The 17,681-nt window shown below is 41.4% G+C and overlaps 1 protein-coding gene across 1 annotated transcript in view; it reads right to left on the minus strand.

Annotated features, from left to right (window-relative positions):
* Positions 1-8,563: 8,563 nt before the first annotated feature.
* The window catches only part of LOC309699155 (uncharacterized protein), a 104,657-nt gene continuing 95,539 nt past the window's right edge, over positions 8,564-17,681 (minus strand). Inside the window, exon 4 of the mRNA XM_082522038.1 lies at positions 8,564-10,118. Within this exon, the coding sequence (XP_082378164.1) occupies positions 9,998-10,118 (121 nt within the window). The 3' untranslated portion in view covers positions 8,564-9,997. The remainder of the gene's footprint in view (positions 10,119-17,681) is intronic.

The following is a 17,681-nucleotide window of genomic DNA, read 5'->3' on the forward strand; positions in this document are numbered from 1 at the left end:
AGTGTTAGTATTTCCTTTCAAGACATGGAAGCACAGGTGTAGAAGTAAAGAAATAAAACAAATAAATAAATGAACTATAGAGAAGTTGTGTTTACTGTTCAAGTTAAAAGCCGTTGCTGGAAGCGTCCTTTAACAAGTACTTTGGTGACACATTCTTCTCCTTCACGTTGTCAGATTGTTTGTGTTCGCGCAAGGCCGCCGCAGAAGCGCGCTTTTCACCGTATTTCCAGACATTTAAGTTGAGCGGCCCTTCATCTTCCCATCTGTATAGATCAGACTGCTTTCATCTCTCCGCTTCACGGTGGTAAAAAGATAACGATAAAGAAAGCAAAGAAAGAGTACCAAAAGAAAGGAAGAACATCCTGTAAGTGAGAGTTTACCTCAGAACAACACCGTCTGAGGCTGTCTGCAGGAGACATTATGTCATGTGTTACGAGGCAAGAAGACTGCTGCAGTCGATATCTCGCAGTGTGCATCTCTTCCCCCCGCCTCCCCTCTGTCTCATTGTGAGCGAAGAACCTGCAGACCTGTGGATGCAGTTGCGGGCTCCTCTCTGACACAATACATATTCACATGAACCCCCTCGCAGCAGCTCCCGATTGCTGCTGGCAAGGTTAGCTCTGTTTATGAAACCATCAATTACACATATTTAATTTTGTAAGAGAAGAAACGCCGCCACGCTGACTGAATCCAGACCGAGTGTCCCCCTGAGCGCTGGGATAAATAGAGCAAGGGAAGAGGAGGAGGAGGAGGAGACGAGAGAGGGTGAGCAAGAGTGAGAGACACGGGGAGAGAGGGAGGCAGACTTCATTAATTCTGTCGTCCATCTAATTGGAGCCCTGTTGGGCCCTGCAGCTAAAATGAGGTCCGAAACAAGTTCTAATGAGAAACCCAAAAAAAAAAGATGTAAAAGGGGGGAAAAAGTTGGAGCTACTCGTATCTAGAGAACAACCTTGGGCAAAATCAAGACTTCATGTACCATACAGACCCTTGGGATGTCCCAAACTCCCTCGGTTGGACACTGATTAAAATTGGATGGTATTCATTCTAAATAATGAAACTAGAGGCCTACCTGAACTTTCTAATCTGACAAAATGATGTAGTGAGGCAGAAAATGCAAAGAGGTTCTCGATCAGAAATTCACGACCCTGCTGATATTTGCATTATAGGCCTATACTTACGAAAACGGCACGCACAGAAAGCTCTGTTGGAGCGTTGAGCAACACAATTCAATTCAATTCAATTCAATTTTACTTATATAGCGCCAAATCACAACATAAGTCGCCTCAAGGCGCTTCATAGATACAGAGGAAAAACCCAACAATCATATGACCCCCTATGAGCAAGCACTTTGGCAACAGTGGGAAGGAAAAACTCCCTTTTAACAGGAAGAAACCTCCGGCAGAACCAGTCTCAGGGAGGGGCGGCCATCTGCTGCGACCGGTTGGGGTGAGAGAAGGAAGACAGGATAAAAGACATGCTGTGGAAGAGAGACAGAGGTTAATAACAGATATGATTCAATGCAGAGAGGTCTGTTAACACATAGTGAGTGAGAAAGGTGACTGGAATGTCACAGTCCGCTGTGACGGACCGAGTGGAGAATGCGTGTAATGGACCCAGGTGCGTACACAAGTGAGCAGACGGGAGTGAGTTTTAACAAAAGGCGAGCCTTTAATATGGCTGAAAACAAGGTGTGCAAATACAGCAGGGATGGCGTGGCTAAACAAAAACCTAAACTGAGAACAAACTATGGTGAGGCTATGGCTTGGAAGACAACAGACCAGGCATGGAAACACGGAGGGTGGGAACACAGACGACGCGACACAGACTGTACGAAGCACAGAGACTAAATACACATGAGGGATGATCAGGGGAAGTGGATGCACACGGGGAACACAGGTGACACTGATAATCATAACAAGACACGGCAGGAGTGAACGTAACACTGATGGGAGATGGGCAAAGTAAAGCAGGAAGTACACAGAGGTTCAAACAGGAGGAGAGAGAGCACGGGGAGAACGCAGACATAACGGGCTGGGGAAAACATAGAATAAAGCACAAAGAGAGACGAGGGCTCATAAATACACAGAGGGGCACACAGGGGGTAAGAGTCACGAAGGGAAAACACATAAGGAACAACGTAACAGATCAACCCAGGAAGCATGGCCTAAATAAGGAACAAAATACAAAAATACATGAAAACTAAGAATACTGGGCCCACATGGCCCAGGACCATGACACCGAAAGGAAAAACTCAATGCATCATGGGAATCCCCCGGCAGCCTACGTCTATTGCAGCATAACTAAGGGAGGATTCAGGGTCACCTGGTCCAGCCCTAACTATATGCTTTAGCAAAAAGGAAAGTTTTAAGCCTAATCTTGAAAGTAGAGATAGTGTCTGTCTCCTGAATCCAAACTGGAAGCTGGTTCCACAGAAGAGGGGCCTGAAAACTGAAGGCTCTCCCTCCCATTCTACTTTTAAATACTCTAGAAGGAGAACAAGGAGGCAGCAAGTGCACCGCTCTGCGTCTCACTCTCTGACCTTCCTGTTGAACAAACCAAAAGACAAGAAGAGCAATAAAGTCTCTCCTCTGCGAGACTTCTACAAGATCAACGTCAAGATAAATTTTTCAGATAGTCCATCTTAAAAATCCTTAGAATAGAAAAAGAAGCAAAAAACCATCCATTTTCGTGTAATTACAATTCCCTGGGTGCATATCAGAGTGCCACCCCAAAGTCCCAGTCATAACAAATGTGGCATCATAGGCGACTCTGGTTATAATGGCATCAGTGGATCAAGTCTTTGTCTTTCATTATGGCTGTGATCAAAACCAAAAGCCAGACCACAAATTAAAGGAAACTGAGCTGAACAAGGAAAACAAGCACAGCCAAATAAACAACAAGAAACTGTGCGAAGGAGAAGAGAGGATATTAAGGTACAATAGATTGCGCGGACAGGAGAGTTATTAAATAGACTACAGGAGAAAAAAAAGTAGAGCAGCGTAAAGTGAAGTCAAATGGAACTGAGTGCTGGAAAGTAGAGTAAAAGAGTCTAAGAGGGAGTAATGGAGAGGAGTGGAGCTGCGTAAAGAGAAGTCAAGCAGGGAGAATGCAGAGTGATTCAAGTACAGAGTCTGGGTTCGAGCCAGTGGGAGCAGCACTGCTGTTTTTATGTATTTATTTATTAGTAAAACTAAATTACAAACTAAAACTCTCAATAATGCAAGCATCAGCCAATCAGAGGAAAGCTGGCTTAAAAAGATGGTGATATGACAGGGATCGGGAGCTACACACAGGATAAGACAAAGAAGATTATTCTGAACTGTGATTCATGCAAAGCTACTTTAAGAGAATCCAATACTTTAAATTTGAGATTGGAAATTAACTCAAGTCAACTTTAAACACGGATACTGCGTATTGCCTTTGCCTAAGGTGTGTACGTTTTTACGTTAATTAGATAATATACGGTGGCCCTGAGACTTCAAGTGCACTGCAATTTAAGAAAATGCCAGCAAATAGACAACCAGAGATGGGGAGTAACACGTTACTTGTAACGCGTTACTGTAATCTGATTACTTTTTTAAAGTAACGAGTAAAGTAAGGGATTACTATCGCAAAAACGGTAATTAGATTACCGTTACTTTCCTGTAGGAACGCTGTGTTACTGTGTTACTAAAACCGTGATTTTTTGCGAGAATGTCTCATGACAATGACGTAAGCGAGTGCGACGTTCGTGACAACAGCTGTGTGCAGATCAACAATGGATCACATATCAAGTACGGGAGAGAGTATGAGCGTGGAAGCCGTGGAAGAGACAAGCTAATAGCAAACAGCTAATAGCAAACATGTATTTACATCATTACATGAATCATGTGATGAAAACACACATTACTTTGCATCTTTCTCTCCCACACAACTCACACAACATACAACCTTTACTCTCAGGGCCATGAATAGAAATTAGCATGCTATCAGCCTGCTACAAAAAATGCTTGAATGTATCTACAGCTAATTTATCTCTTAAGAACGTTTAAAGTGGTGATTTTGAACTCGTCCATGTATTTCATTGTAAGGTTTAAAGGATGTGGTTATGTTTATTGACACATGTGCAAATGTCAAGCAACCAATAGGCAATCACACTGGCCATCTTTTATATACAGCCCACCTAATGAGTGGTGGCACTTTCTGTTTTTATTTAATTATGTACAACCCTTATGTTAGTTAGTTTAAAGATGGCCACAGAGCTCCGATTATAACTTGAACCCTGACTGGACCAGAGTACATCAGAGTGGATTACGGGAAGAGCAGAGTTGGGTACAGATGAGATTATTAAAGTACAGAGGAGTAAAGTATCGCAGAGTAGAGTGGACTGGAGTACACTAGAGCTGTGTAGGGGTGAGCAGAGATAAGTAGAGATGGAAAGGAGCAGAACACAGTGTAGGCCGCACTCTTGCCTCTCAGCAAGAAGGTCAGGGCAGGGCCTTTCTGCGTGGACTTTACTCCCTGTGCTTGCACAGTTACCTCAGGGAATACTTTAATTCACCACGTGCCCTTTTTCCACCGGCTTAGAGCAGGAGTTGATCCCCGAGTGCTCTGTACAGCTGCCCACTGCTCCTGATACTTACTACGGGTTAAATGCAGAGACTGAGTTTCGCTACTACGGATCAATAAAGGATAACTTTAACTAGTATAGAAAAGTTGGACAGCTAAAATCATATCGATCAAAGAGCCAATCAGAATACAGAGTGATATAGAGTACATGTAGTCCACAACAGTGCAAAATATATAGTAGAGTAGGACACTGGAAAAGTACAGTGGGTTAGAGCGCAGTACAAAGTAAAGCATGAGTGAAATACAGAGGAGTAGATTCCATTAAAGTGCAGTTCAGCAGATCAGGGTACTTGTTGACGTGTTGCAGAGCAAATCAGCAGCAGTGGGCCGTGTTTTCACATCGTGGCGTATACATGTGCTGCGTGCAGGCTGCTGCACACATTGCGTCTCGTACAGGATGTTCAGGTAATTTGTTTGTGTGATGTGACGGCAGGGTGGAGTAGTGAGGTCTGGCTTCTGCTGACTGTCAGCATGTTACCGGCAACAGTGAGAACCGTCTTCTGCACCCAAACCACCGAATCCGTGGGCTCACAGTGAAAATGATTAGACTAATCTAATTGCGTGCCCAGCACCGCCTCATCTCCATCTCCATCTTCGTTCACAGAGACACACACACACACACACACACACACAGTGTTCTGTGCTGTACCACCCCATTCCCAGGAAAAGACACACTGTTCAGTGGCATTCCTACAGCAATCCAATTAGGTTTGATTTCAATTCAATTACTGGACTGTTAGGGGAGCAGAGTGGAGATCCATTGAATGAACTTTACTTGGGAATTCCATTACAACTGAGAAAGTCATTCAAGTCCATAATCCGGATAGGAATAGGGTAGCAGGAGAGAGAGACACAGAGGGTGATATTAACCCTCGCTATGTCCCTGGAAATGAAGTGGAACAGTAACCGTCTACAGTGCGCTGCCTGCCGCAGTGACGCTTTCAGTCAGACAGGGAAAAGATTAAGGCTCTGGTTCAACAGAAAACTGCAGAGCCTCACACAGGAAGACATCTGCTACATGAGAGACCACAAGCAGCAAACTGTCAACAACTATCTAACCCCACAACCTCCCTCTCTGCGTGGTGTGTGCATATGTGTAGATCTGCATGTGTGTGTGTGTGTGTGCAGCGCTATGACTGCAAGAACAACAGATAAGCGTCAACGCATCTCGATGGCAGCCTGCGCAACCATAAATTACTACCTCCCAGAGATAAGAGGCCACTATCAAGTCAACCTCACTGCAAAAAGTGTCGACTGTAAAATAGTTTGAGCTTGAAGTTAGTGCTAAAATCTTGTTTCTTTGTGGGGAAGTTATAAAAAACAACAACACTCATTTTCTTTAACCTTTGGTATTAATTAACAACACAAAAAAAGAAAAAGCTGTAAGTAAATGTAGGCTGTTTATAAAATAAATTTAAAAAATAGAATATAAATGTTAAACCTTCATTCTATGTAATGACCAGCAGGGGGAGACTGCTGTGTTTCCAAAATGATTGTGCAGAAAGTAATGAGAAAATGAGGCCAGTGCTCAGTTGACATATGACCTCAATGTGCAGTTCTCCAATAGGAGAACTAGCAACTAGCAACTAGCAACTAGCAACTAGCAACTAGCAACTAGCAACTAGCAACTAGCAACTAGCAGGCCACAGCTATACTGACAAGTCTGACACAATAATCCCACACTGACCGGCGCTCCACCACACCCTTAAATAGAGTGCTCCTAATGAGGCTATCAGCTGCAGCTGGTGACGGCTGATGAGCAGCAGGTGTGGCAGTCTCCAGTGCGGAACACTTCCGGGGTCGCGATCCCTCTAGCAACCCAAAACATCCGGGAGTGCGAAAGGATGACTCGTGACGATCGCCAGCCTGAGGTAAGTACAAAAAACACATGAGTCCTGGGTCCCTCATACCCAGGCCCTGACATCTGGTTTCAAAAGATGGCAAGTCAACAAACCAGCAACTGAAATTATAGCATAGCATCTTTTATTTACAGTCTATGTAAGCAAAGTAAGTGTTCACTTTTGGTTGATATATGGAAAAACCCTTAACGTAAAATTATATATTTGTCTACAGACCAAATAGGCTTTTTTACAGTGTGAAGTCACTAATTAACTTTATGAGTAAATGAAGCTGAACGTTTCACAGAGCTTGCACAGACTTGTGCATGTATAGCAAAGCATTACAAATAAAAGATTCCTGCCATTTTTTTTTTATCGAAGAAAGGGATTAATAAGTGTACTGCAATATACTTTTCCCCCCTATGGGTATATTTTTTACAGTATGCAGTATGGTAATATAACTTGGAGCATAAAGGAAGTTTCCAGAAAGGGGAGAAGACAGTTTCTGTCACAGATAAGAGCTGATGTAGATTTGAGACAATGGGCTGTTTATGGTACCGTATCTATATCCAGAAGAGGAACAACTTCACCGAGTTTTTAATATTACGGTTTTAAAAAGAAAAAAAAAAGATATTATTTGTGTGGCAAAGCGAAACTCCAAAACCTGCCTTTTATCTCCCTTAATGCGACTCCTTCCTGCTTTTCATCTCTCGCACAAACACAGACACACAAACCCCCTATTGAGAGCGCTTATATTTGAGTTTATCCATTATCCATATCCATCAACATCAATCACTCGCCCCATAACTGCTCCCCGTCCACGGCAATGCACACGCTCAGGTGCACACACATCCAAACCCTGCCACCCAGATACACTTCACTGCCAGCGAATAGACTATCAGTGTGCTTTTTACTGGCATGTGTGAGGGGCTGACACCTCTGTGCTCGCTCTATTGATTTTGTTGTCTTATCCTAATGAGCCTTGCGTTATCCATCACTGCTCGGCTGGTAGCACTCAGCCAGCCTGGATGGCTGGGAGCACTGAATTAAAGAGGGACATGGACTATCACCTTGCCACTGGGTATATATATCAATGAGAGTTTCCTGAATACTGTTTTTCAGAGGCGTCAACTGTAAAATATATATAAAAGATCCTTGCACATCTATTTGAGATTCAGTATGTGATGTGAGGGTTCGGAATAGGATAAGTGCATTCTGACATGATTTCAGGCCCCTTAGCTGCTGACATTTGACCCCCGCAGGCTATTGCCTTTAACACTTTCCTCCTTGAGTCATGAAAGTGCTTTTAGGTTGAGTTTGCGTGTGTGTGTGTGCGTGCAGGTAACCGTGTGTATGTGGTGCAATCTCAAGAACAGGTGTTGACTATAGCGATGATGGGGATGTTAGAAGGCAGCTAGCACCCATTACTTACTTACACCTCTGGAGTACAGACTGGAGATGAAACACTTCCATGCACTGCAGCTCCTCTACTCCCGCCATCCGTTCATCCACTCAGCCATTATGGAAGCTGCCCCCTGCTTTAAGAGGCCTCTCTGTGACTCTGAAGGGTGTTCTGATGTCTGAAGGGTGTTCTCCACCATACATTTAGAAATGCTCACCATCTGTCATCATTTACAGAACTGAAGGAGGCATCGTCAAAATGATCATTCTTTATGTAAAAAAGCAAATTTCCATGATAAGTGTAGAAGCACAGCTACAGTCGTGTAGGCCAGGATTTGCAGCAGGGCAAGCAGCTGCGTCTCAATTTGTATATGCATGCTTTGCCCCTGAGGTGACTTGTTGTTATGCGCAACGCTTGTATTCATTGGGCTTTGTTTCATGACTGCCACTAGTTTTGGTGATAATTAGTGTATTGGTTTTGTAACCTACTTTTTGGCTCTTTGAAACACTTGTTACTCCCTGATGACTGGGACAGGACTTAGACTAGCTATCCAAACCCATTTATTCTTGCTGTTGTCACCCTAACCCCCATTATATTCATGTATCAGTACAGGAGCTCAGAGATTTCAAGATTACAGAGGAGACAGCTTGAAAAGATGAAACTTTCTGAAAAAAAATGTAAGAAAAAAACTCTGTGTGATCATTTTGTTTATTGTTGCCTGTTGGTAAAAGTGTATAATGCAGCTTTATAATTACAGCATGCAATTTCCTGTAATTAAATGAAATTTTTAATGTTTTTTTGTTTAAAAAATGGCAATGTAATTATATTTGCCTACAAATACTTAAAGGTAAGTACACTAAAATAAGAGGGTAACAAGCCAGCTTTTTACAGGAAACAGAAAATATTATATTGCACGTATATGTAAGTTGTGTGTAAACAATTTTAAGTAAAGCATAAGTAATTTTACATGATGCATGACTCACTGAAAAAGACACAAATGATTCTGTATGTAATTTTAAGTACTGCATAATTTTTTGGTAATTTTGTGGAAAAACAAACAATAGTTCCCATCTTACATTGTAAGTACACTGTACAGTTTCTGGGGCACAGACTGTATTATGGAGTGGTTTAACCTAGCCTACCTTACAGGTAACTTTATATGAAACTAGACATTCCTGTCCTGAAACACGTCTTTAAGGAGGTATTTTTTAAATAATGACTGCAAAAAAAAATTAAATTAGACTTGGCTCCTTTAGACCACATAGGCCAGCAAATTTTGACAGTATTTATTTTTGTAAGGTTGAACAGTCCTTGTTACATTTATATTATTAACATAAAAAAAACATAACATCATGGACAAATATACACCATACCTATATGTAAGATGGGGACATATTGTTTGTTTTTTCACAAAATTGCCAAGAAATTACACAGTACTTAAAAATACTTATGCAGTACTTAAATTACTTACAGCTGTTTTTTCTGCTTTTCTGTAAAATACATGAAGTTATGTAAAATTGCTTATAGTATAATGTGTGTCTCCTTTCCTTAAAGTACCCAACATTTAGGCACTTCTTTCCTATTCACTTACTGAATTATTTATGCATTACCTAAATTTACTTTCAATGTAATTATTTCTTCTTTCTTATAAAATATCTGAAGCTTATGTAAAATTGCTAATTCCTGGATTTACACACTATTTAAATGCACTTACTTTACTTTTACTTTACCCTCTTATTGTGGGGTACCTTTACATATTTGTAGGTAAATATGTATACATTTTAGTTCCTTTGACACCTGTCGCTCAGAAGACTGCAAAGAATTTAGTCTGAATCAAATAAATAGTGATGATTCTGTGATGACGTCACAGCTGGCACATGCAACAGCCAATGTGGTGACCATGAATTAAGCATTAGGTAGAAATTAGGGGGAGCTACTTCCTGTCATGAGTTTAGTTGGGCTGGTGCAGTGGTGATGGTGGTTAGCACTGTTGCCTCACAGTAGAAAGATCCTAGGTTCAATTCGTGGCTCTGGCCTTTCTGTTTGGTGATTGCATGTTCTGCCTGTGCTTGTGTGGGTTCTTTCTGGGTACTCCAGCATCCTCCCACAGTCCAAAAACATGCATGGGTTAGGTTAATTGGTGATTCTAAATTGGTTGTGGGATTGAATGGTTGCCTGTTGCCTGCCTGGGACAGACTGACGTCTTGTCCAGGGTGTGTCCTCCCTCTTGCCCCATGCCAGCTGAGCACACAGCCCCCTCCATAAATCTGAAATGAATAAGCAGAAAAAATGGATGATTTAATACTAACAATTAGTTAAGTCTTTGAAACTTCTGTTAGAGGTCAGCGTTTGTTTTGTTTTTCTGAGCTGAGTAACGCGTCCCCACCCAGATTTAAACTGTGCTTTATTCCTGTATCTCTGTGAACACATTTTTAGCTCAACCTCTGACCACCTGGTTGCTAATAACAACCTAACAAACTGGATTGTGATTGGATTTTGTTTTCTGTACCCAACAATCCCACACCTAAACTACCTGTACAATGAAGAAAAATTAAAGAAACCTCCCAAATACATGACCTTGCATTTACCCCACATCTTCCATCCTACAAGAGTTGAAACTGCACTTTCCATGTGACACTAATCCTCCATCCTACAGCAATCAGACAGGGTATATCTCACACTGATCAGCTATAACAATAAACCACTGACAGATAACAGTAACAGTAATGTTACAGTGGAATGTTCTGTTGGAAAATCTCTGACTCTTAGCGCTCTTATGAATGTTACTTTCACATGTACCATCCACCTCGCCATTGTAGGCACCAGCAGTAGCCTCCTACAGCAGAAAAAGTTCCTGATAAACCACAAAAACACACGGGCGTAACACAGCAAAGAGCCCAAGGCAATGACTCAACCTTCAAACCTTGCCTACCAATTGATTGAACATCTGCAAAGGGTGCCAGAAGAAGCTTGATTGTACCCTACAACCTAAAGGACCCAGACGTTTTGCTAAGGTGCCCACTGCTCTTATCCCCCCAGGCGTCAACTGGTTCATGGTTCATTTATACAAAGGGTATAGTCAGATGGGGTTGTCGCTTCCGGTTTCTTCAGCCACAATGTTTTCCTAAAAGCCAAGTACTTTTCAAAGCCTACATCTAATTGGAGTGAAAGGTAACATAAGAAGCAGGTAAATAAAAAAGAAAAAAAGAAAGCCAGAACACAAAGGTCCCGACAGAATGTGAAGCATGTCTAACAAACCTGTGACTTAGGACCAGTGTTGGTCAAGTTACTTGAAAAACGTAATCAGTAACTAATTACTGATTACTTCCCCAAAAAAGTAATCCCGTTACTTTACTGATTACTTATTTTCAAAAGTAATTAATTACTTAGTTACTTAGTTACTTTTTAAAAACACGATTTACAACCTGAATAGGTGATAAAGCGATAGATCTTTCAGCCCAATTCTACTTTTTCTGCATAATCCATCATACAAAATGTAATCAAATGGAAAAGTCCCTTTTTAAAACTTGTTTTATCAGTTTTAATCTTTTAACTTTATGCATCAAGCAAAAATTTAATTATATGCAACATTCTCTGACTTGAATAAATTAGTTTAACATTTAAACCTATTTTCTACACATTCCAGCACATAAAATAAAATATTTTTTGTGTTTACACTCAGTCTTTCAAATAGATGCAAGTAAAACACAGCAGAAAATAAATAAAGTCAAAGACTAGTGGTCCTATTGCTCTATTTTCACCTGTAAAGCAGGAGCAGGGTAGGCGGAGGTTTACCCTGGTGCAGGTGTGCCGCGGCGGTCAGTGGAAGAATCCGCGAGTTTCTCTGTGAATTTCCCATTACGTCGTTGCGCACTCGGTGTTTGCTCGGAAGTTTAAGGGGGATTACCTGTAAAAAGAAGTTTTCTTCCCACGCACGATGGACACTAATGTTTTTGTCACGTTTTATGGAATCAAACTCAAAGTAAGGTCAGCACTTCCACGCTTTAAACGCTGCACGCTCATACTCTCTCCCACAATCGATATGTGATCCATTGTTGATCTGCACACAGCTGTTGTCACAAACGTTGCACTCACTTACGTCACTGTCATGAGACATTCTCGCAAAAAAATCAAGGTTTTACTAACGCAGTAACGCAGCGTTCCTACGGGAAAGTAACGGTAATCTAATTACCGTTTTTGCAATAGTAATCCCTTACTTTACTCGTTACTTGAAAAAAGTAATCGGATTACGCGTTACTGCCCATCTCTGCTTAGGACACAGCCACATGGACTTTGTGGGTCTTTGAAAAAGAACGGGTACCTCTTGTTGGTCCATATTGTCTCCCAGATGCCCGATGTCTGTGACCCAGTGGGTCAGAGTGTTTTTGACAGCATGAAGAAACCTGCACACAACATTAGGTAGCTTAAGTACTGAATCTGACTGGTATATTTCCTCAGAGTTTCCCAGTATCTAAAGATCCTTCATTCTGCCAATCACAAAATGGTTAATATCCATATTCTGCTTTCTACATATCAAACCCAGTATTTTATATCACAGATTGATCAGTACATTTTTGGCCCTACATCATACATCTGCAAGCAGTCTGTATGCGTAGGATGTAGACAATTTGCCAGCTACCTAATTTTTGGCCACCATAAAGAACACTACAGCTGAAAAAAGATCCAATCCTCAATTAGAAAATAATTGTGTTGAGAAAAGAAGACCAGAAATATTCTGTCTTAAGGGGCACTTTGGTGAAAATTATGGGTTTAATCTTATTAAACTCAGAGTTCTGCCACTATTTACTGGTGTTAAAGAGGATAAGCTGCTTATGGCGTGGTGGGGAATAAAGTCAGGCTCGGCTGAGAGAACTTCTCTCAATGTCACTCACCATCAATAAGCGAGCTATTCAACCCGGCGCCGCGTGCTAGCGCATCACACCAGCATAAGTGAAATACTGTAGTTTACAGTGAGTCTAAAAAGATTACACGCATGCTGCGCTGTCATGTGACTTCAGTTTTTGCCACAAAAAACAGTTTGTGACTTTCCCGTAACATTAGCAGGCGGGGTTTCATGCACCCTAAGGCTAGCACACATACAAATGCCAACACACACATTGAAAGAACACAAACACACATACACACAGGCACCAAAGGATCCAGCAGGCTTTGGGAGCCTGACCTCTGGTTCCCAGTCAAAGGAGCGCTGTTCACCAGCACACAACGGCACTACTGATCCCTTGTGTTCCTCTTGTAAATTTTGCTCTTTCTCCTCGGGGGCTCAGAAGAGCTCTGCGTTGTTTTGTGAAAAGGAGGAGGAGGAGAAAGAAGGAGTGAAGCCAGTATCTGTGTGTGACCACTAAATCACTGTGTCTGCATGAAGGCTGGGATTGTGCATGCGTTTCTATGTCTGTGTGTGTGTGAGACCCTCTACAGTACGTGTGCATATAAAAAGAGCAGAGAACAAGGGACCTATAGTGCGCGATGAAAACATAGACCAATGTTACAGGCCAAATAAGATTAACTGGTCTAATGGACACACTTATTTTCATTATTCTGCATCGTTGCTACAGCCCAGAAAGAATAGGCTTACTACTACTAGAAGCCCCGTGGCAAAGACGTCTCGATAAAGGAGACTTTGCTCCATCCACTTCTCATTTCCAAGAAGTCGCTTGTTCCTCCTCCCGTTTTGCCATTTCAAACGTCACCGTTTCCATTTATACATAATTTATTGTTTTCAAGTATGTGCAAATTTACAGTATTCCATTTGTGACGGTACAGTGTGCTGTCATGTGCCCGTGCTATATAAAACAGTCTTTTTCTTTTTGCAGATCTGCACTGTCCAGGGTAATAAAGATAAATAAATGAGAGATAGTGAGGGAGGACCCACATATATACCCCTCGTCCCCCTCTTTAATCTAGCCTTCCTCATTAACGCAGGCGTAAATATGTAAATGAGAGGAGACAGCATGGAAATACACTAGCCCATTACACAATTAACATGACTGCTTGATTAAACAATATAAAGAGACTTTATAATGGCAGGGTGCATGCATGTATATACATACTCACACTTTTTTCCCCTTATTAAGACAAATGCATTCACATCTACACTGTTTTTTTCCCATTTAAAAGTTTGTTTTTTTTTTCATTTAAATACTCAATCTATAGTTTAACCTTGAACTGAACACAAAGCCTCAAATCCAGATGTCATATATCTCACGGCTATGTGATGCAAGCTCATTCAGATTAACGGCATGGCCATATAAAGTTACATCTAATCCCATTCTTGCCCTAATTACCTAAGAGCTGGATAGCATCTAAATCTGCTCAATAATTGCAATGCAGATGATGATCAAGCGAGATGGAGACAGAATGACAGTGAGAGGTATCGCCAGTTTGACATGATTACAGCACCGGCCTCAGGGGGACCCGTATCTTGATTTAGATTAAACCGCACTCATCAAATGGAAAGCACTCGTCTTTAATGCAGCCATATATCAGCCGCTGCATAAAAATCTGAGGTTACATCAAGTCCATGAAAAGTCCATGAAGGGGTTGATTAAATGAAGAAAGACGGAACGAGGGAAGAAATCAAAAAGCGGCATAGACCAGCGAGAGAACATGAAATGACGGCCAGCAAATATTTTGACACTGAATGAAAGTTGATACGACAGCTTGTGATGGGAAAGAAGTGCAGCTGAAACGCGGCACCTGTAAAAATATCAGACAGGATGCACACCAGCAGTCATCTACAGCTGCGTGCACATCAAATCAGGATGGCAATATGGTACAGGTATCAATTAAAAAGTCTTTCTGTTGTCACTTGCAAATTGATATCTAACATCCTTGCAGATAATTTAGGCTTTGATGTTTTTAAGTCATGGTTTTCAAAGGCAACATTTCTTCCTGGAGGAATAATAGACAGAAATACACCAATGAATCCATCCATTCGTCCATTTTCTTCCATTTATCTAATTCAGTGGGAGAAATCCAGTTCAGGGTCATGGTTGGACTGGAGTGCACACCAGTTTTCATGGGGCAAGAGGTAGAGTTGCTGTCGACAGATTACCCATCTATTAGACAGCTAACAAGACAGACAATTTAGAATCACCAGTTAATCTAACATGCATCTTGGGAAACCAGATTACCCAGAGAGAACCCACGGAGACTTGGCGAGATCACAGAAAGGCCCTAGCCAGCCAGTTGATTTTAACTCAAGGCCTTTTTACTGTGAGGTTGTGGCACTAACCACCGCTCCACCATTCCACCACACAAACAGACCCCCAAAGGTAACACGAGCATCAAATATCTTACTGAGCATGGGTGATGCTGCAGTGACAAATTAGTAAACCCTTAAAGGTACAATGAGTTACTTTACCTGCTGGACTAGGGTTTAGAGATGTTCATTCAAAAAGGGACAAGCATTTTCAAGCAATCTTAAACAGAAAACCTCTAAAGTTTAGCATTAAAAAAGGATCCAGATGACAAAAGTACCACAAATGGGGAAAAAAAAAGTCTATTGCCTGTTTTATGGTAAAATACCTGCAGCACACACATTGTGGACTGCATTTGCATGATCATATATTCCTGTGACAAGGACTGCGTGAGAGATGAGCTCTTCACAGCAGGAAATCTTAATAGTTTTTTCAGAAGCACAGGAGACTTTATTCCTTTCTGAGAACACAGATCAGTTTTACGGCAGCTAAAAAAATAACTGTGCGTTGATTTTTTTTCTGGGATTCATCAAGGCCAAAACCCATCCTGAACGAACCATCTTAAGAGTCGTCACTGGTGATAACCCCCAACTCTAACTCTAGCCAATCAGAATATGTCTTTTTTGTTGTTGTTTCTTTAAATTAAATTGTTCTCCAAAGTCTGGCCGTCAAAGAACAAAGAACAAAGGTAATTTTGACCCAGTGTTTTGAGTTTCTGGTGTTTTAGTGTTATCCTCTATTATGGTTTATGTTCTATTAGTATTATCCTATGTTTTGGTTTAATTATTGTTAAGAGTTTAGTTCTTAGGTTTAGATTCAGTGCTCCCTCTGTTCAGTGTCTAGTCTGTGTCTCTGTGCCTGTTGTGGTTCCACGTCTCTATGTTCCCTCTGTTGCGATGTCTGTGATGTTGTAGTGTTAAGCTCGTGTCTTTGAGTCAGTGTCTGTGCATACATGTCGTATTTCCTGTTTTATTTTGATAGTCTGTCTCCAACACCAGTGTATCTAGTTTTGCCTTCCCTCGTCTCATTATGTCTGATTTGTCTCAGCTGTTTTCTTCCTGTTTCCCCATCCTCTCATAATCCGACCTGTGTATTTTAGTCCTCAGTCTCCCCCTGCTTGTTGTCACGTCGTTAACCTTCCTATACCTCCTCGGTGCTGTGTTTCTCTCCTCGTGTTCCTGGTTTTGGTTCCTCGAGTCTCCTAGTGTTAGGTTCCAGTACCCGGTTCAGCATTTAGTTTCCATGTTTGTTTTGTGCTGCGCTTTAAGTTTGCCTTTTCGTTTCAGAGTCCTGTGTTTGGGTCCACATCCTGCCTGCGACACAGCACACACCATGACAAACATAATGTTTTCTAAAAAGGTTTTGGCCTTCCAGGGCTACTACAACAATGATGAGTTAGACTAAAGAGGATTACCAATTCATTCTGTCTGAAATTATGACATGAATTAAATTTAAATGAAAGCCTATTGACTAAAAGTAAATAAGATGAAAAAGGATGGTTTGCCCATTCTGGTTTCGTGATGAACTGCTCCCCCATGTAGACGAGTTCAAGTATCCCGGGGTGTACTTCACAAGTAGGTTCAGGAGAGCAACAGATGGACAGTGATGAAGTTTCTGTCCTGATCTGTTGCGGTGAAGAGCACATTTAACAAATAGGCAACATGATTAACTTCCTGGTTGGTCTACCAGCCTATTCTCACCTACTGCCATTAATATGAGCGAGTACACTGATCAGCATCCAGGCAACTGTGTCTCGGCCAGTAATCCCGTTACTTTACTGATTACTTATTTTCAAAAGTCATTAATTACTTAGTTACTTAGTTACTTTTTAAAAACACGATTTACAACCTGAAGAGGTGATAAAGCGATAGATCTTTCAGCCCAATTCTACTTTTTCTGCATAATCCATCATACAAAATGTAATCAAATGGAAAAGTCTCTTTTTTTAAACTTGTTTTATCAGTTTTAATCTTTTAACTTTATGCATCAAGTAAAAATTAAATTATATGCAACATTCTCTGACTGGAAGAAATTAGTTTAACATTTTAACCTATTTTCTGCACATTCCAGCACATAAAATAAAATATTTTTTGTGTTTACACTCAGTCTTTCAAATAGATGCAAGTAAAACAAAGAAAATAAATAAAGTCAAAGACTAGCGGTCCTTTTGCCCCAAAAACGATTTGCATAGCTTTATGCTACCACAGAAAAAAGAGATCACATGCTTGCCCTTTTTTCCCCATTTGCATAAACTTATTGGTGATCAAGATGAACTTTCGTGTCACATAAACCTGTAGTAAGAAGCCAGTCTTCGCTGCCACCAGCTTGAACACATTTATCAAAACCCTGTGAGTTGACATGAACTGATCCTGACGGGGGAACGCCGAAGGAGACACGGCGCTGAGGGAGAAAGTTGACAGAAAACACAGCAGGCAGTGCGATTTTCCTCAGGGGGAGAAAGCCTGCGCAGGAGATAACTTCATGGAAGAGATGGATGATGATCACATGAAAACGATCTCTCGCATGCACCGCATTAATGACGTGAGAAAGCACTGCGGCCCGCGCGGAGAAACAAGGCAGGGAACTAAGTTAAAAGGGAAAAAGATGCACTGT

The sequence above is a fragment of the Aulonocara stuartgranti genome, assembly GCF_965226115.1.
Source record: "Aulonocara stuartgranti genome assembly, chromosome: 22".
NCBI classification, from domain to species: domain Eukaryota; kingdom Metazoa; phylum Chordata; class Actinopteri; order Cichliformes; family Cichlidae; genus Aulonocara; species Aulonocara stuartgranti.